Source organism: Ornithorhynchus anatinus, chromosome 1 (assembly GCF_004115215.2).
Source record: "Ornithorhynchus anatinus isolate Pmale09 chromosome 1, mOrnAna1.pri.v4, whole genome shotgun sequence".
Lineage (NCBI taxonomy): Eukaryota > Metazoa > Chordata > Mammalia > Monotremata > Ornithorhynchidae > Ornithorhynchus > Ornithorhynchus anatinus.
The window spans coordinates 23,909,972-23,930,374 of record NC_041728.1 but is presented as its reverse complement, the minus strand read 5'-3'; the positions used below and the strand labels follow the sequence as shown (position 1 = coordinate 23,930,374).

Below are 20,403 nucleotides of genomic sequence, written 5' to 3'. Positions count from 1 at the left end.
AGCAAACCTTAGACTAAGCCAAAAAAAAAAACCAACCCCAAAATTTCAAAGCAAGCTCTGCTATTTAAAATTGTTTGTCAGAAACACTCATGGACTTCAGTTTCCTATCATACTATTGCAGGATGATTTTTATATTTGGGAACCATAACTGTATTAATTCCCAGTAGCCTTGTTCCCTGTAGTTTAATGTCATTGGAAGGAGAGGCTGTGCATGCAAAACTTGACCTGCATCTAGACTTACTTACTTTTGACTCTCCTTTTGATGACCCCAAGACTTGGGCAGCCCTCTAAGAACAGAAGCCTGCCACCCTCTTTGGTGAACAGTAGTGGGCATGGAGGAAAAATAGGCAGTGTCCCTGGACTAGCAAAATGTTGAAGCACTGGAGAAACTTTGACCCTTTTGTTTCTGAGGAGGTCTTGGTTTTAGAAGTCAGACTTCTAAATAGGAAGCCTGCAAGCTATTTAATTGTCTTAGTTGTTTAGTGTTCTAGCCATCAGAGGATGAAACCGAAGTACGAAGTTGCTACTTGCTGCATATTGTTTTCAGTGGCAAAGCCGAAGAATCACTAATAACCAGGTTTCCTGTGTTGAATTTTCTAATTTCATTGATATTTATGGAGCACCTACAGTAGTAGTTGCTCAGAGCCCATTTTGGTGAAGTGCATTCTATGACATGTTACCAGTCTCCAGAGAGCTTAAACTGTTAATGGGGGAGACAAAAATAATTTATTTATTTATTTTAACAACTTAAGTGGTCAAAATAAATGAGTTCACATATATACATGAGTGCTGAGAATAGATATAAATAAGTTCATAAGTGCTAGAATTAGCTGATTAAATGATGACTCAGAGTCCTGAACGATTAACTGGGCAAGACCTTTTGGAAAAAGTGAAATTTTTTTATAAAAGCTCCAAATGTGGATAAGAGCTATGAACTGTCTAATGTGGGGAGGGAGGAAATTACTAACCAGGAGAGCAACATGAGTGAGGGGAAGGAGGCTGAGTGCAAAGCCCTGTAATAAGCACCTGATAAAGTACAGTAGAAGCTAAAGAGCCACAGTGGCCTGTCATAGCAGATGGCTTCTAAAATTGGATGGCAGTTATCCAGTGTTTTAGAAAAAGTGATTTTCTTAATTTAGAAAAAAAAATTAGTTGACACTTCCTGAATCCTTTTAAAACCATTTGGTTCACTAGTCTTGAGGCTGCACCTTTACTTTTTCTTTTTGGAATACCCTAGGAATCAGAATTAGAGCCTGTGAATGGTGAGCTCACAGAAGACACCATTAAAAGTACATTAGTGACTGAAGAGGAAGCTGCTGGCGATGTCCTGGATGAAGAAACAAAATTGCAGCCTGATCACCCAAATGAAGAATCTGTAACACTGCTTGTTCCAATAATCGTTGAATCTTCAAAATCTCCTGAGGATCTTGCACAAGACAAAGTAAGGGAAATACAAGATCACATTGTCATTGGTTCTTTTTTCAGTAACAATGCTGATGATTCTTCAGACTTGTCTCGATCTAGAAATCCTCCTCAGGTCTCATTCTGGACCTTGTATATAACTTGACTATTGCAAAGATGTGATATTTCCTTTTTTAGAATGCATACAGAATTGTCTTGTTAAAAAAAAAAAAGAGAGACTACTACTTCACCTCCATGGTATACCTGTGTATTTGAATGGCAGTTTATTTTGGGGGAAGGATTGCAGTCAAATTTTGTTTTTTGATATAGGAACGTATTTCATTTTTAAAAACAGCACACTTAGGGATATGGATATGGACTCAAAAGCAACTTGTTAGTATCTATCAATAAAGAACCTAATTTTTCCCAAATGATAATGCAAGGGACGTGCATATTCTTATATCTCTCCAAAAGACATGTGCATGGTATGTACAAGTTCTTCAAGCCAGTATTTAAGGAGAAATTTGGGGTGTTATTACTGTAAACCCATTAAAGTGTGTGCACATGCTCCTGAGACTCTTCACCCTCTAGTATTAGTGTTTGAAAAGTCCTCCTGGATTCAGTAACACTTTGAGTCTTTCTTGTTTTTCAGGGCGTACGCGTGCCTGATGCAGAAATGCTAGTGGAAGAAAACATAGTTGATGAAAAGGAGAGCCCTGAAGAGAAATTTTCAGTGGCCCCAAGAAAGAAAGCACCTTCTGAGGGTGCAGATGTGACTGCTGCTCTCCCAAATGAAGAACCATCTGACAATGGCCTCTCAAACTCTGTGGTCACTGAAGCATCAGAGGAATCTATTTCTGAGAATCTGTCACCAAACACAACTTCCTCACTGGAAGATCAAGGTGAGGAGGTGGTCCCTGACCCCCATGAGGCCCCCGCTGTCCTTTCTCAGAGTTCTCTGATAGTGGTTGAACTTGAAGATGTGCCATTCCAGCAGAATACCGGACAAAAGAACCAGCTAGAAGAGCAGTCGGAAGCATCTTCTGAGCAGCTAGAGCATTTCACGCAGGCAGCGGAGAAAGCTGCAGACAGCAGCTCGGAAGAAATAGAGGTCGAAGTGCCAGTGGTAGATAGGCGGAATTTACGAAGAAAGGCCAAAGGGTACAAAGGACCAGCGAAGAAAAAAGCTAAGCTAGCTTAAAGGGTGGAAAATTGGAGGTATTATATTCTCCTCTTTGTAACAAAGCTATTGTAGTTTTTTTAAAAAATATGGTAATTAATAAACAGTATGGGGCACAGGATACAGATGTTTTCCAACATTTCAGATTGGATTTATGGTGCATTTTTTTTCCTCTTTAGAAGACAGGATTCACTAGGCTTTCTCTTAATTTTTCTGGCTATTTTGCCCACTCTGTGTACTACTTTATTTTCTTTTTTATTTATATAGCTTCACTCCAGATCAAATTTTACATTTTCTTGAGCAGGTGGAGGTAAATGGCCATTGCCTTTTAAGAATTAGTTTAAAAGCAGCTATCAAAGCAACGGAATTTCCAGTTGATTAAAATATCATAAAAATTAGTCATTGAATGCCAAGCAAAGGTGTTGCTGGATCGTATTATTTTAGTAGAGTTAGGTAGCAAACCTTTTATTAAAATTTAAGCATGACTAAATCCAGGAAGTACAAAGTGTCGTTAAATTAAAGAAAATGGCATTATTTGAAGGAAGCATGAAGTCAAAGGTATATAAATGGTGTTGTTTTGGACTATGTAATTGTAGTTAGCTTCATTCTGTGGGTGCACATATATATAGCTAATTCACTTTTGTTTACTGTATTCTGGAACATCATCTGGTGTTAGATAATAATGACAGGACTTTAACCCTGAATTCTGCATTAGTGGTGAATATTTACATAATTTATTAATTCCATGTTTTAGTACTAGCATATACTCTTATGAGGCTAAGTTTTTTATTCATCCATATAAGTCTAGCTGAGTAAAAAGTTTTTTGACGGTTCAGTTGCTGGCATCATTTGCAGACCTAGCTGGAGCCCAGGCCCAGGTGATTGTTAGGTCAAGGCATAATCTAGCTAATCCTATTTCTGGGATCAAATGGCAACTTTCAAGTCCTAGCAGTGGACTGCTGGGTCCCCCGTGCGGTGTCCCTACCATCCAACTGGGGAGCCAGGAAAGGGCAGTTAAAGAAGAGAGCTGGGGAGGCCCAGGATGACCACACTGACTTCTGAAGTGAGTCCCAAATTGGGAGCAGTTGTAAAGTGGCAGTGGAAACTCTGGGCAACTTGGTGTGGGCATGGGTGCCTCAGCTATGTGGCCAGGGGTTGTCTTGCCTTGACTTGCCCATTCTTGGACATACAGGCTGGGAGTTATCAGTCCCTTGCTAGAAGTGGACTAATCTGGCAGTTCTTTGGTGCCATCTACAAATCCTGTTGTCCCTTGTACTTACATCCTTGAATGTGTACTTTTGGTTTCAAATCAGTTGGTTGTTCTGACACAATAGACACCCAGATTAGTAGACTGCTGCTGTGTGAATATTAAATAGCAGTTTGCTCCATGTGAAGAAATCTGAAGGTCACGATTTTACCTCATCACTGTAGGTGCTATGGACTGATGCTAAAGCTTTAGATGGTTTATAATTAATTTAGAGTTGCCTTCAGGTTAATATATTGGGAGTTAATAGATTACCCAGATAAGCATCCAATATTGATAGTTGGCAGTCGATGCAGCAGGCAAACCATTGCGCCCTTTCCCTTCTGTTCCCAGCTTCATTGTCAGAGTTGAGCCAAATCATTTGGGCTCTAATGAAAATGCATAACAATATTTTAATAATGGCCATTTATTTCTATTTGTTAAGCATACTGGGCAGAGATCTAGAACAATCAGGACTGATGCTGATGTATTGCTAGGAAGTAAAAAAGCTTTAGGTATTGTTTCACATTTTGTGAGGTAGAGCAATATATTGCTTCATAATATATTTGATATTGACTTTAGGCTCAACTACAAAAACGTTCACTTGAGTTGCTTAATCTTCCTTTATATTTGCTTTGAAATATATTTTAAAACCTGCTGTGATTTTTATGGCTGTACAGTTTTTAAATATTTACATATTTTCATATTTAACTCAAATCATGCCCTGTTCCTTTATTTTGATTTGCTTGAAAAGGGTGTGGATTATTCCTAGGGGCAGCTCATCCTACATTTACCCTGGAGTTAGTGTGCCTAGTTATTGAGTTTCCAACCCAGACCTTTTTAGGGAAAGCTGCACTAATTTTGAATTGTTCTTATCCATGTACAGTTGTCCATATATGGTAGCTAGTTCTTAGAAGTGCAAACTTGTTTGGTTGTTTTTAACCTGTGAGTATTCAAGTGAACTCTTTCAATTCACACATTTAGAAAAGCTTTTATGTCATGTCAGCTCTGGTTTATAGCTTACTGAGTTTTAAAAGACTTTTTTTTTTGGTTGTATGCGGTAGTTTCACCAGGTTTAAGGGGTCGCATGCAAAAAGCTTAGGTCAAATGAAAATGCTAGCTTTCATATAGAGACTTATACCAAGGAGAATTTGGCTACTTTTATTACTTACAATAATAAATTGCTTTATTAAAGAGTGTGGGGTGAACCTTATTAGATTTTATACAGGATGTTTTCTGCAAGGAGTAAAATGAAAATATACCAGGTCTATGGAAAGACAAATGGTAATTTGAATCCCAGTTCATTCATTGTACAGTTAGCTGGCTCATCAACTGTTCAGTTGTAAAATGATCTTTATGAAAAGGTTTGCTGCTCCAACCTTTAAAAATGCTGCCTTTGGAGAGAAGAATCAGGGGGAAGAATAGGTGTTTTATGTATCGTTTTAAAAGACTGAGGATGTTGAGCAAAATGAGTTTGCTTCATTCTCATGATATTTTTAAAAATTGAAAAGATTACAGAGAAAGTGAAAATTAGAGCTTGTTTGTAAATTTTGCTAACAAGATAGGCCCTATTCGGGACTTCAGAAACAAAAAGAAAAAACTCAACTGGATATCATCTCTACTTTCAAAATACACCCAGTTATATGGAGATTGTGTTTATGCAAAACCCCAAGCCAAGGAACATTTAAAGCTGTGCAACTCAGTTGTCCCAGTGCCACCTGCATATGCATAAACCATTTCTTACACCGTAGCGCACTGTCCAGAAAAGGTTGGTGTTGCCTGGTGGACACACTTCCTAATTTTCTAGCAACTCTGTAGCCAAAATGTGTAGTGAAAGCACACATTATGTTATTTCCATTTACTGAAAGGAATATTAAGATAGGGTTAATGATTACTGGTGATTTCAAAGATCTGTTATCAGCATGAAACTGCCTGACCTCATCTAAAGCGTGCTTGTATAAGAATTTTTAACGTATGGAAAAAATGTTTAAACAAAGGAAGGAGATTATTATTCATTTTGGGACAAGGAGTTGTTTTACAGTGGTACCTATTATGTTTCTGGCAGCTTCAGGCCATACCATTTGAAATGATTAAACTCAGTTATGTTTCATCTGCAACCCAGGCAAAACAGTGCTTGATGTGACTATAGAGTGTTTCTTTCAAATTGTGCAATTCAGCCGAGGATTAATATCTGAGAAATTGAAAGTAAACAATATTATCTTTGCTTTATTTAGTTAAGGAGCAGAGCTTAAAGAGCCTGCAGTTACTGAATTTTGCCAAGGACCCTGAGGTTGTGGTTGGTATTCCTGTGCCCCTTATAAACTGATAGCAGGATTTGATTTGCCTCTTGTGTTTACCTGACCTTCTTGGTCTTGAAAGTGGTCAACTTCTCATTTTCAAGGACCCTAATGTTCCCCAGAAAGAGTTTTTTTCCCCTCACACCAAGTAATTGGATGAAAAATCTCTTCCCTTCTTCAACCTCCTGCAGCAGCCTCTTGTGCTTCATCTCCATACTCATTAACTGTACTTGATTTAGAGTTGCAAAATATGTTATGCATTTGTAAGCAATAATTGACTAGTTCACATTACATTCTATGTGCTCCATCCTAAAGTAAAAGATTTTATCATGTTAAGTCTTCATTTTCAAGGAAATACCTTTCTTCTCATACATGTTGTTAGGTGTTTTATAAATTTGTGGTACCGTTTATAAATCTTATTGAAAACATGTTGCTCTTCTAGATTACTGTCAAACCTTGTTAGTGTACTTTAAAGCTATTTTTCTTTCCCTGTACTGTCTTTAAATTCTTTTTAAATGTTTTGAAAGTAGTGATTAAACCTATATTTTGTGATTGTTTCTTGGTCTGTTTTGAGATTCTGTCCTCTCCTTTAACTAGAAGTTCCTTTTACAGCCTATTTCACAGATAGGCACTGTGACTCCAACCAAAGCAAAGAATTGAGGAATTAACCCATGCATTAAATCCAACTCATCCTCATTCTACAAACGCAAGTAGACCACACCCTATTCTATTTTGTTGAGCATGCTCCCTCCAGATCGAGTTTTATCTCTGAGGATAATTTAGACGAAAGTCTACATTTGACATGAGGCAAGTAATGTACTTTTTTTATTTGGGTATTTGTCTTTTAATTTTATAAATCTGAATGTTCCAGTGTACTTTTTTTAATGGCTGAATAATTTTAATAGGAGACATGTGAATTTTTCTATTTCACTTTTCCTTTCTGTCTAGGTTTATAAATCTAAAGGTACTTTTTTCTTAGGGAAAACTAATGCTTCTCACCACAGAAGGGCATTTTGTGGTTTTCCTGATATCCTCTTGAAACTTAAATTGTGCACAAATATATACTTAAATATCCATTACGCAAGACTGGCTGAACCAGAATTCAGGCATTAACCCCTCTTGTTCACTGACACTGAGGGTCCAAAATCAACTAATGGGTTGAAGCAATTATATCTTTGCTAATCAGGAAAAAATCTTTAGACAGTTAATTCCTTGATTCCCACATTTTTTCCACCTGAATTTTTGCTACTTTCTCTCAAGAGCATTAAAGAAATTCTCAGGCTATAGTGATTCTTTCCAATATGCAATGCTCTCAACCTAGTAAATCAATCAGTGGTATTTGAGTGCTTGCCATTTGCAGAGCACTGTACTAAGCTCTTGGGAAAGTATAATACATAAGAGTTAGCAGACAGGTTCGCTGCCCACAAGCTTGCCTTTATCCTCTCTTAATAATTTAAGCATTTCTTGTGTGCCAAGCACTTTGCCAACCGCTGGAGCACTGTACTAAGCGCTTAAACGTTTGGTTGGTACATAGATGCAAGTGGTTATATGTGAAAACAATCAAAAAAAAAAAACCTGTTTCTTTACTACAATTGACTGGTCTCTACAAAGCTTATACAGAATGATGGTGTCATGGGATTTCAGAAACACCTTTGTTCCTGCTCTACTAAAAGGGCCTTGATCAAACTAATTTAACTTTTAGATACCAAACAATGTAGTTGTAGGTCTTAGTAACAGGAATTAATAGATGGTTCCAGTTCCCAAATACTACGAGTTCCATATGGGACAGGGACTGTGTCCTTCCTGATCATCTTGTATCTACCCCAGTTTTTAGTATAATGTTTGGCAAATAGTAAGCGCTTAACAAATATCACATTCTTATTAATACCACAGCTCCTTTAGGTTTGGTGCTTCTGGCTTTTTTTTTTTTACCTGCAAGACCTGGGGGAATGGCTGGAATCATTTTAGGAGTAGTATTATTCCCCTGTTTCAGAGTTGTAAAAAGTAGCTAAGAAAAGATTGCTTTATTCTTCAGTGTTTTCTCTCTGAAATGGGCTGGAAAATTTAGTGATGGACATAACCATTTCCTAAAGTGATTCCACTTAACTCAGCCTGAATGCTTTTTTGATGCTAATCATTGTGGAAAATGGTGCAAAATAGCCTCTTATTTTAATATGTGATCAGAAAACGTTAAAACAATCAAAATAGAGGAACTTTGGGAAATAAATTTGAGGGGATATACCTTATGACTAAAATTAGAGGGTAGTTTGCAAAAATGCACATAAAGGGAGAATGGATTTAAAATTAACCAGGAACGACATTTGAATGAACATGCAAGTAATTTGGGTAGCTCCCTAATAAAGTTAGGAACTCATCACCACTAACTCTACCTGACCAAAGAGAGTAGATGAAATACACTTTAAGTACTATCTTTCATTAAAACCACCACAAGTTTAAATGGCCTGTAGTAGGAAAATAGAACTGCTTTAATTCCTCACCCCTAACCCTAATCTATATTACCTAAAACTGCTACAAAAACTCACCTCTTATATTCACCGAGGGCTGTATTCTGTTCCATCTCTTTTTATGGTCAAAGATGGAGTTAATGCTGTGCTATAAAACTTTCAATTAATCAGTGGTATCAAGTGTTTACTATATGCATTAAGCACTTGGGAGAGTGCAGTGCATGAGAGTTGGTAGTCATGTTCCTTGCCTTCAGAAATAGCCCAAACTAGGAGGTAGAAATTGTTGACAGTTATGTTCCTAAGTGCTGTGGGGCTGAGGTTGGGGTGAATATCAAGTGCTTATAGGGTACAGATTCAAGTGCTAAGGTGACACAGAAATGAGGGGAGTAGGGAAAATGAGGATTTAGTCAGGCAAGACTTTTTGGAGACTTAAAAGGGGGAGAAAGTGGTGGTCCGTCACATAAGACCAGGGAGTTCCAGGACAAAGGGAAGACATGGGCAAAGGGTTGACAGTGATAGATATGAGATGGGGGCATGCAGAGTGCTTTAAAGCTAATAATAAGGAGTTTGATGTGGAGGGTTTTGAGGAGTGGGATGTCTGCATTTTTTTTCCCTAAAATCTGATCTGGGCATCAGAGTGAATTAGGGACTGGAGTGGGGAAGAGGCAGGGAGGTCAGCAAGGAGACTGATGCAGTAGGCTAGGTGGGATGGATAAGTGCTTAGAGGAGCATTGTAGGTTAGATGGAGAGGAAGGGCAGATCTTAGTGATGCTGTGAAGATCACTGACAAGATTTGATGACACTGAATATGACTTGAGGATAATGCCAGCTATGGGCTTGTGAGACAGGGAGGAGAGTGTTAAGTGACAGGAAAGTCAAGGGGAGGACGGGGTTTGTGTGGGAAGATGAAGGATTTTGTTTTGGACATGTTAAACTAGAGCTATCAGCAGGACATCCAATTAGGGATTCCGGGAAGGCAGGAGGAAATGGGAGCCTGCAGAGAAAGATTTGGGAAGCATCCACATAGAAGCCATGGAAGCGAAGTAATTATCCAAGGGACTGGGTGTAGATGGAGAATAGAGACTCAAATGAGCCTTTAATTGCCTTTAGAAAGGGTGGCCAAGTTTTACTTTACCCCTCAGTTGGAACTGATCCAAAATACAAACTTGTAAATGCAGGTCCCTTTAATTTGTTACTCCAATGGAATAAATAGTACAGTTTTTCAGGGGACTTTCTTGGTGTGTTGTAGATTCTCTGAACTCTGAAGATGACAATACTTCTCTGAAGTTGTATTAAACAAGCAACACAGCATTGATGCAGCCATCATTTTCTGGATTGTTGGTAACCTGAGCATATTTCCCTAAAGAGGAAATTAGAGAAATATTAATTTAAATTTCATAAAATCTGCTTCAAAGTCCCAGTAACAAGCACTTCCTCTTGAATCTACTATGCTAGCTTGAAACCTCTAATTTAAATACGCACTAAAGATATGCAGCTTGTAAATGTGGTAGTGTGTATATACAATAGGTTGGGAAAATCTGAACTGCTTTTGTAATTACATCCAAGTAGTGAAGAGAGAAGAGGGATTCTCCTTTATACCACAGAGAAGTAGGCAGAAAGTGGCTTTAAGTTAAGGATGTGTAACACAGGCTTTTTTGAAATGAAAACGCTGTTACACAGGAACTGTGTAAAGCACTAGCTGCTATTGTTGTTTGTCCTCCACTACGTATGGACTGTGAAAAAACTGGAACTAAAGAGAAAATGTTTTGGGGAAGAAACTTAAATGTCTGTACATTAAATTGCCTGTACATTATGTAGATAAACTGAATTAAATTCGGAATATGAATAATTTATTTTTATAGATACACATCAGGTGTTATTGACAAACCCCACATTAAGGAAATCTAGTTAAAGCTAAGGGCATTGTCAGAGTAGGAAACCGGCGGGACCTAGTTGAAAGAGCTCAGCCTAGGAGTCAGAAGGCCTGGGTTCTAATCCCAGCTCTTCCATTTGCCTACTGTGGACCCTTGGGCAAGTTACTTAACTTCTGTGCCTTCATCCCCTCATCTGTAAAAAGCTGTGGGGAGGTGTAAAATCCCACTCCTTCTAAAGACTGGGCCCCATCTAGGACAGGGCTGATGTCCAATCTGATTATTTTGTATCTGCCCCAGTGCTCAGTATAGTCTGAGGCACATAGTATATAAATACAATAATACAAATAGGGCTTCTTGTTGTATAAGTTAAACATTACTACTATCATCTTTTTAAAATATAACAAACTTTAGGATTTGGGTGTGTACTCCTGGTGATAAGACATTTTATGGGAAGCAACATGTATTTCAAAGTATACATACCCCAGATGACTTTGCCTCCTTGCGTCACAAGGCCCAGTTCACTCACATTGACCTCAATGACGGTACCTTTGGTAATTACACCCAAAGTTGTGAAGAGAGGGGAAGAGGGATTCTTCTTTACACCAAGTATAGGCAGGCAGAAAGTGGCTTTAAGTTCAGGATGTGTAACATGAGCCTTTTTGAAGCGTAAACCCTGTTAAACACGTAAAGATTTCAGAATTGAGTTTTAAGGGACTGTGGAAAGCAGTAGCTTCTAATGCATTATTATTGTTTGCCCTCAAGGACACATGGACTATGGAGAAACCAGAACTAAAAGAAAATGTTTTGGAGATAGATGATGATTCTATTGCAATGATTGAAAAGTTTCCCAAAGGATTTAGCATAAACATTTTACCATTATGAATAAGAATAAAGCCTGCAACATTTGCTAGCCCTCTTCCCCCTACTTCTCCCTTTTATTCTTCTCAAACAGGCTTCACTCTGGTTAGTATAGACCAACCTACTAGCCACAGGCAGCATGCACTTAAAACTGTTAAATTCATCTTAATTCACCTGTCAGTGGAATGGTGGATGGTATGGGGCCTCCTTTGCCCCCACCCCCTTCCCAAACTGCACTAGCCTTTGCACAGTTCTCTCCCAAGATTTTAGGTGAAATTTTGATTAGAAAAAATTAGGAATATCAACTTCTTCACTTTAAATCTTTTGATTTAAAAGTATGCTGAAGTTAATGACCAGTATATCAATCTCCATCACTTCCAACACTGCCTGCTAAAGTTTAGAGGCAATAGTTAAGGGAGGAATTAAATATTGTCTTTTTCAAATTATGACCAGGGGCAACAAGTTAGATGACTTAGAGCAGTTAAATGTAGTCAGGGCTAGCACTAGTGTTAAACAGTTTTAACTTGGTGAACCATACATATGACTTACCATTGGTCTAATGAATCTTTCATATTTAGGTGGTTTTCGAGTAAAACCATCCCCAACAAAGCAGACTTTTGTGACCATTCTCTTCCAAGCCTTCTTCTTTCTCTTTCCTGTACGAATAACCTTTAAGACTTCTGTTTCTCCCTGTGCCCGGACTTTTGGTAACGGGACTTCCCATTTACCCTAAAACACACAGATGGCCAACAGAATAAAGACAGGGTGATCATTTTAGTTGTGTTAACCTGTGCTGAGAAGAAAAAAAAGCTTTACTATTCCTAACAGTCCTGAAAACCGGTGACGGAAAGGGTTGATGGACTCTCTAGCCGTGACCCTCTTCAAAGAAGTTTGGGAAATGCCTCAACCCTCCATTAATTCCAATAAACTGTTCTATTGAGGACATAAGGAGATGGAAGACAATTTATAGTGTATCTTTAAATTCATGAACAGTTCTCTGATCATATGGGAGTTAGATTCTAACAAAATGATGCGTTAAGAAAAGCTTATATTAAGACTTACAAATGCTGCTTCCAAACAATCCCAACAGTGGTCTAGCCAAAATTCACAGTAAAAACATACATTATTGTAGAATTAAGTACACTGAAGCTCCCCTTCAAATGAAGATTGTTTTATGTTCTAACTTCAAGGAAAAAACAACCTTCATGGAACTTATTTTTAATGCCACTAGTTTTAAATACAGGGCCACAAGGTTTTGCCATTACTCAGTATACAAACAGAAGGGATTAAAAATGACATGCTAAATTTTATAATGAAGACATTAATTCCCCAATGTTTTAACCGGGTAATAAATTATACTTGCAATCACTCAGGACAAATCTTTTACTCAAGTCGTGTTTAAAAACAGGAAACAGTAATTGGATTTAGTGCTATTTCTCCCATATTAAGCAGGCTCTTCTGTCCTTTGGCCAAATGCAATCCCATAGAAGTGTTAACTACCATCCTACTTTCCTAATGGCAATTTAGCACCCTAGTAATGATTAAAACTGGTTCAATTGTGTTACTTACAGCCTTCTCTTTCCGTTTCTGTTTAATCATGTTGGAGAGGACTTTAGCTCGGGACTGGCCCTCTCTGTCCAGCAGATACGCAGGAACTGCTCCTTGTGGTGTTTTCTCATCATTCTTTTGTTTGGTGTTTCTCTTCTCATGCATCTTGATTCTACAGAAAAAAACCAAGCATAATTATTCCATGCATGTTAAAGCCACCCCAGACTGTTTTCGTCAAAGGTTGGTGACACTCACGTCTTTTTCATCTGTATCTTCTCAACATGCCGTTGTTTATGGTAGAGCTTGGCCTTCAAACCGATCATTTTCTTTGCCTTCTTGGAGCGTTCATGAGCCTCCCGGCCTTCCTTCTTTCTCTTTTTCTCATGGTAATCCAAGCGATAACCATACCTCTTGCGGTGCAAGTCGATGTAATCATTCTGCGGCTGTGTTTGTGAAAGGGGTAAATTAGCATTTTTCTAAGCACGTGAAGAAAAGGTGACTCCTCCAAAGCAGACTCTCTCACTAGGGGCATAAGCCAAAAAGGGAATCCATCCCCAGCAATCGAGTGAAGAAGGCAACAGTCATCACAAAGTAAAGAAGGCAACAGTCATCACAGAGTGTTCTGATAGGGTGAGTAGTTCTTAGGTTTGTGGGGCCGGGGAGAGCAAGGACATCAGAAACCAGAACCCGAAGAGGGGGTTTTCAAATCTTTCCAAGGCCTTCTCAACCTCGGTTACCTTATAAAATGGGAACTAAATCCTCCTCCCTCGAGTTGAGACTGTGAGCACCAGCTGGGTTAGGAACTGTGTCGTTTGTTTTAATGGTATTTGCTAAGCGCTTATGTGCCCAGGCACTGTTCTAAGCGCTGGGGCACATACAAGATCATCAGGTCGGGCACAGTCCCTGTCCCATGGTGGGGCTCCTGTCCAACCCGTTTGTCTTGTATCTCCCCTAGCACTTTACATAGAGAAGCAGTGTGGCTCTGGAAAGAGCACGGGTTTAGGAGTCGGGGTCATAGGTTCTAATCCTGGATCCACCACCTATCAGTGGTGTGACTTCGGACAAGTCACTTCTCTATGCCTCGTAACCATCTGTAAAATGGGGATTACGATGGTGAGCCTCACGTGAGACAACTTGACCCTGCATCTCCCCTGGCGCTTAGAACAGTGCTTGGCACATAGCGCTTAACAAATGCCAACGTTATTATTATTAATCCCGGCTCCGCCGCCTGTCAGCTGTGTGATTTAGGGCAAGTCACAACTTCTTGGTGCCTTGGTGACCTCATCTGTAAAACGGGGATTAAGACCGTGAGCCTCATGTGGGACAACCTGATGACCCTGTATCTCCCCCAGTGCTTAGAACAGTGCTCAGTACATAGTCAATGCTTAATACCAACATTATTATTATTATACAGTGTCTGGCACACAGCACCTAATACTTTTTTTTTAAAAGCCGTCCCTTCAACTAGATCACTACCCCTTACAAAAGATGGGAAAGGGGTCCTGGGACCTCTGCGTAGACATGTTTAGGAGGAGGGGGACGCCAAGGCAGTTCCCACTTTGGGGAGGAGGACGGCCGTTAGGGGAGGTCAAATCCTTTAAGGAACGCTCCCTGGGCTTTCGGTGGGGCCCACACGGAAAGCCAGGGACCAAACCTCCACTCTGTCCTTCTGCGTGGCTCAGTGGAAAGAGCCTGGGCTTGGGAGACATAAGTCATGGGTTCTAATCCCGGCTCTGCCGCTTGTCAGCTGTGTGACCTTGGGCAAGTCGCATCACTTCTCTGGGCCTCAGTTCCCTCATCTGTAAAAAGGGGATGAAGACTGTGAGCCCCACGTGGGACAACCTGATGACCTTGTAACCTCCCCAGCGCTTAGAACAGTGCTCTGCACATAGTAAGCGCTTTACAAATGCTATCAGTAGTAGTATTTCCCCTTCCTCCCCATTCAGCACCGTGGTAGGAGGCGCCACCCAAGTCTGCCCCGGGGGGCTCGGGTGGAGTAGACTGCCAGCCTGTCATTGGGCAGGGATGGTCTCTCTCTGTTGTCCAACTGTACATTCCAAACGCTTAGTCCAGTGCTTTGCACATAGAAGAGAAGCAGCGAGGCTCAGTGTTAGAGCCTGGGCTAGGGAGTCAGAGGTCATGGGTTCTAATACCTGCTCCGCCGCTTGTCAGCTGTGTGACTTTGGGCGAGTCACTTCACTTCTCTGGGCCTTAGTGACCTCATCTGGAAAAGGGGGATTTAAACTGTGAACCTCACAAGGGACAATCTTTTGACCCTGTATCCCCCCAGTGTTTAGAACAGTGCTGGGTACAGCGTAAGCGTTTAACAAATACCAACATTATTGTCAGCTATATCTCCCCCAACGCTTAGAACAGTGCTTGGCACATGGTAAGTGCTTAAATACCAACATTATTATTCTGGTCAGCTGTGTTACTTTGGTTAAGTCACTTCTCTGGGCCTCAGTGACCTCATCTGGAAAACGGGGATTTAAACTGGGAGCCCCACGGGGGACCACCTGATGACCCTGTATCCCCCCAGCGCTTAGAACAGTGCTCTACACAGAGTAAGCGCTTAATACCAACATTATTATTCTGGTCAGCTGTGTGTCTGGACAAGTTACTTGACTTCTCTGGGCCTCAGTGCCCTCATCTGGAAGATGGGGATGAAGCCTGGGAGCCCCATGGGGGACAACCTGATGACCTTGTATCACCCCCAGCGCTTAGAACAGTGCTTTGCATAGAGTAAGCGCTTAACAAATACCATCATCATTATTATTAAAACTGGGAGCCCCACGTGGGACAACCTGGTTACCTTGTATCTCCCCCAGTGCTTAGAACGGTGCTTTGCACATAGCACTTAACAAACACCACCATTATTCTTAAAACTGGGAGCCCCATGTGGGACAACCTGATGACCCTGCATCCCCCCCGACAGCGCTTAGAACAGTGCTGGGCACCGAGTAAGCGCTTAACAAATACCACCATTATTATTATTCCGGTCAGCTGTGTCACTTTGAGCAAGTCACTTCTCTGGACCTCAGTGACCTCATCTGTCAAATGGGGATTTAAACCGGGAGCCCCACGGGGGGGCAATCTGATGACCCTGCATCCCCCCCAGCGCTTAGAACAGTGCTTGGCACAGAGTAAGCGCTTAACAAACACCACCATTATTATTAAACTGCCCCACAGGAGACCACCTGATGACCCTGTGTCCCCCCAGCGCTTAGAACAGTGCTATGCACATAGGAAGCGCTTAACACCACTATTATTATTAAAACTGAGACCCACGTGGGGACCACCTGATGACCCTGCATCCCCCAGCGCTTAGAACAGTGCTTTGCACATAGTAAGCGCTTAACAAACACCACTATATTATTATTAAAACAGTGAGCCCCACGTGGGCCCACCTGGTGACCCTGTATCCCCCAGCGCTTAGAACAGTGCTGTGCACATAGTAAGCGCTCAACAAATACCAACATTATTATTAAACTGCGAGCCCCACAGGGGACCACCTGATGACCCTGCATCCCCCCCAGCGCTTAGAACAGTGCTTTGCACAGAGTAAGCGCTTAACCAACACCACGATCATCATTAAAACTGGGCCCCACGGGGGACCACCTGATGACCCAGCATCCCCCCCAGCGGTTACAACAGGGCTGGGCACATAGTAAGCGCTTAACAAACACCGCCATTAGTAGTAGTAGTAAGAGGCGCTGAATAAATACGGTTGAAGGAGTGAATGGTCGCCGCCCAGGCCGCAGAGAAATAGAGAGAGCGCGCGGAGCGGGCGGTGTCTTCCCCTCACCATGATGGCGGCGGTTTCCCCTCAACCGCCCGACGCGGCCCAACTGGGGAGAGGAAGGAGCGTCGGTCCGGCGCTCCGACCCGCCCCCGACGCCGCGGCATAAGTCGTTCCGCCGGGCCGCCTCGCCGAGGGGACCGGAAGGCGGCCCGGCCGGCGGCATTTGGCGGTGACACAGCTCCGCCCGACCCCGGGGGGCGGGGGGGACAAAAACGCGCTGCCTCCGCGCCTGCGCAGTTGAGCTCGGATTGCCTCCCTGCAGGCCGGCACCACCCCCCCACCTCCTTTTTTTTATTTTGATACTATTTGATAAGCGCTTACTACGTCCCCAGCACTGTACTCAGCTCCTCCATTCCACCCCCTAGAGAAAAGCAGCGGGAAGAGCCCGGGCCTGACCCGAGTTCCAGTCCTGCCTCCGCCACGTGTCTGCTGGGTGACCTTGGGTGAGTCATTTCACTAATAATAATAGTAATGTTGGTTATTGTTAAGCACTTATGATGTGCAGAGCACTGTTCTAAGCGCTGGGGGAGATCCAGGGTCATCAGGTGGTCCCACGGGAGGCTCCCAGTCTTCATTCGTGGCTCAGTGGAAAGAGCCTGGGCTTGGGAGTCAGAGGTCATGGGTTCGAATCCCGGCTCTGCCACTTGTCAGCTGTGTGACTGTGGGCAAGTCACTTCACTTCTCTGGGCCTCAGTTCCCTCATCTGTAAAATGGGGATTAAGACTGTGAGCCCCACGTGGGACAACCTGATGACCCTGGATCTCCCCCAGCGCTTAGAACAGTGCTCTGCACATAGTAAGCGCTTAACAAATACCAACATTATTATTGACAGATGAGGGAACTGAGGCCCAGAGAAGTGAAGTGACTTGTCCACAGTCACCCAGCTCACAAGTGGCAGAGCGGGGATTCGAACCCATGACCTCTGACTCCCAAGCCCAGGCTCTTTCCAGTAATAATAATGTTGGTGTTTGTTAAGTGCTTACTATGTGCAGAGCACTGTTCTAAGCGTTGGGGGAGATAATAATGTTGGTATTTAAGCGCTTCCTATGTGCAGAACACTGTTCTAAGCGCTGGGGGAGATCATAATAATAATGTTGGTATTTGTTAGGCGCTTCCTATGTGCAGAGCACTGTTCTAAGCGCTGGGGGAGATCATAATGATAATGTTGGTATTTGTTAAGCGCTTCCTATGTGCAGATCACTGTTCTAAGCGCTGGGGGAGATAATGTTGGTTTTTGTTAAGCGCTTCCTTTGTGCAGAGCACTGTTCCAAGCTTTGGGGGAGATAGTAATAATAATGCTGGTATTTGTTAAGCGCTTCCTATGTGCAGAGCACTGTTCTAAGCGCTGGGGGAGATAATGTTGGTATTTAAGCGCTTCCTATGTGCAGAGCACTGTTCTAAGCGCTGGAGGAGATAATGTTGGTATTTAAGTGCTTCCTATGTGCAGAGCACTGTTCTAAGCGCTGGGGGAGATACAGGGTCATCAGGTGGTCCCACTTGAGGCTCACAGATAATCCCCATTTTACAGATAAGGTCACTGAGGCCCAGAGAAGTGAAGTGACTTGCCCAGTCACACAGCTGACAAGTGGCAGAGCTGGGATTCAAACCCATGACCTCTGACTCCCAAGCCTGGGCTCTTTCCACTGAGCCACGCTGCTTCTCATATCCCTCTGGTCCCCCCACACCTGGAAAATGGGGGATAAGATTGCGAGCCCCGTGAGGGGCTGGGGAATAATGATGGTATTTGTTAAGGGCTTCCTATGTGCAAAGCACTGTTCTAAGCGTTGGGGGGATGCAAGGTCATCAGGTTGTCCCACGTGGGGCTCACGGTCTTAATAATAATGGTATTTGTTAAGCTCTTACTCTGTGCAAAGCACTGTTCTAAGCGCTGGGGGGGGGGGGAAACAAGGTCATCAGATTGTCCCATGTGGGGCTCCCAGTCTTCATCCCCAATTTACAGATGAAGGAACTGAGGCCCAGAGCAGTGAAGTGATTTGCCTATAGTCAGCTGTCACCGGGAGGAACCAGGATTAGAACCCATGACCTGACTCCCAAGCCTGGGCTCTTTCCACTGAGCCGCGCTGCTTCTCAACTTGATTTGCTTGCAGCTACTCCAGTGAGAGTATAGTGAGCTCCAGTGGAGTGGAGAGGCTACCCCAGTGGCAGAAGATGGAAAGAGTTGATCATCTTTCTCCTGGGATTGATAATCAATAATAAAGAAACTAGTAGCCAAGAAATAAGCCGAAGAGGAATGTTAGAAAGACTTGTTAAGAAAAGCCTGGAAAAAGTCAGCATAATAATAATCATGCTGGTATTTGTACAGCGCTTACTCAGTGCAAAGCACTGTTCTAAGCGCTGAGGGGGATACAAGGTGATCAGGTTGTCCCACGTGGGGTTGACAGTTTTAATCCCCATTTTACAGATGAGGTAACCGAGGCAGTGAGAAGTGAAGTGACTTCCCCAATGTCACACAGCTGGCAAGCGGTGGAGCCGGAATTAGAACCCATGACCTCTGACTCCCAAGCCCGGGCTCTATCCACTGAGCCACGCTGCTTTTCTAAGTCATGAAATGTGCTGATGTAACAAGTGCCGCAAAAATACAAAATACTCCAGAGCATGGGCTTTGGAGTCAGGGCTCATGAGTTCAAATCCCAGCTCTGCCACTTGTCGGCTGTGTGACTGTGGGCAAGTCACTTAACTTCTCTGTGCCTCAGTTCCCTCATCTGTAAAATGGGGATTAAGACTGTGAGCCCCACGTGGGACAACCTGATTCCCCTATGTCTACCCCAGTGCTTAGAACAGTGCCTCGGCACATAGTAAGCGCTTAACAAATACCAACATTATTATTATTATTACAAAATGTCAACTCTGTGGTGTGTCCAGTGACTGACTGTCTCCCCCTCTCCCCCTTTTAAAGTGTGAGGCCGTTGTTGGGCAGGGATTGTTTCTAACTGTTGCTGAATTGTACATTCCAAGTGCTTAGGACAGTGCTCTACACACAGTAAGTGCTCAATAAATATGAATGAAAGAATGAATAATGACTCCTGCGCTTACTACATTTCCTCTCACATAGCGCTAGCAGTGTGGTTTAGTGGAAAGAGCAGGTTTGGAAGTCAGAGGTCGTGGGTTCTAATTCCGCTCTGCCAACTCATCTGCTGTATGACTTTGGAGAAGTCACTTAACTTCTCTGTGCCTCAGTTCCCTCATCTGTAAAAATGGGGATTAAGATTGTGAACCCTAAGTGGGACAACTTGACTACCTTGTATCGACACCAGAGCTTAGAACAGTGCTTGGCACATAGTAAGTGCTTAACAAATATCTTTTTTTTTTTTTTAACAAATTTCATTTTAAAAAGAGGTATAATCAAGTGTTATACGGAAATGACTAGAAGCAACTAATAATAGTGCAAGTTAAATGGACCAAAAAAATTGATCTTGTGAAGTGGGAATTTTGTGTTCTCTGATATGATATTCCTGAGTTTTGTTTGCAGTTCAAAATTTTGCCATGTTTCAGTATAAATAATAGTAGTAAATACATTTACTAAGCATCCACTATGTAGTCATAGAAAAAATATTATGTTACAAAGTGCCAGTTGTGTTGTACCAATGCATGTTTTCTTTTTTTAAAAGCCCCATCTACTTAGAAAAATAATGGTTAGTTCCTTAGAATGGGATGTAACTGAAAAACAAATATTTTTCTTTCAAGTTTAGAAGTTTAGATTTTAAAAACTTGTTC

General features: G+C 42.0%; 3 protein-coding genes across 4 annotated transcripts in view; 2 read left to right on the top strand and 1 right to left on the bottom strand.

The window, feature by feature from the left end:
* Positions 1-6,678, top strand: part of FAM169A (family with sequence similarity 169 member A) — a 48,254-nt gene extending 41,576 nt beyond the window's left edge. For both annotated transcript variants that reach the window (XM_029064167.2, XM_029064177.2), the window contains 2 exons: positions 1,238-1,441; positions 2,054-6,678. In XM_029064167.2, the coding sequence (XP_028920000.1) occupies positions 1,238-1,441; positions 2,054-2,602 (753 nt within the window). In that variant the 3' untranslated portion in view covers positions 2,603-6,678. The remainder of the gene's footprint in view (positions 1-1,237; positions 1,442-2,053) is intronic.
* A 3,074-nt stretch (positions 6,679-9,752) lies between these two features.
* On the bottom strand, positions 9,753-16,767 carry NSA2 (NSA2 ribosome biogenesis factor). Its single transcript, XM_029076047.2, has 6 exons — positions 16,672-16,767; positions 13,122-13,309; positions 12,888-13,038; positions 11,868-12,047; positions 10,941-11,133; positions 9,753-9,946 (listed from the first exon to the last, which is right to left on the bottom strand). The coding sequence occupies exons 1-6, from the start codon at positions 16,672-16,674 to the stop codon at positions 9,879-9,881; spliced, it is 783 nt and encodes a 260-aa protein (XP_028931880.1). The 5' UTR covers positions 16,675-16,767; the 3' UTR covers positions 9,753-9,878.
* A 150-nt stretch (positions 16,768-16,917) lies between these two features.
* The window catches only part of GFM2 (GTP dependent ribosome recycling factor mitochondrial 2), a 29,740-nt gene continuing 26,254 nt past the window's right edge, over positions 16,918-20,403 (top strand). The window contains exon 1 of the mRNA XM_029072843.2: positions 16,918-17,111. The gene's annotated coding sequence lies outside the window, so the exon portion shown is untranslated. The remainder of the gene's footprint in view (positions 17,112-20,403) is intronic.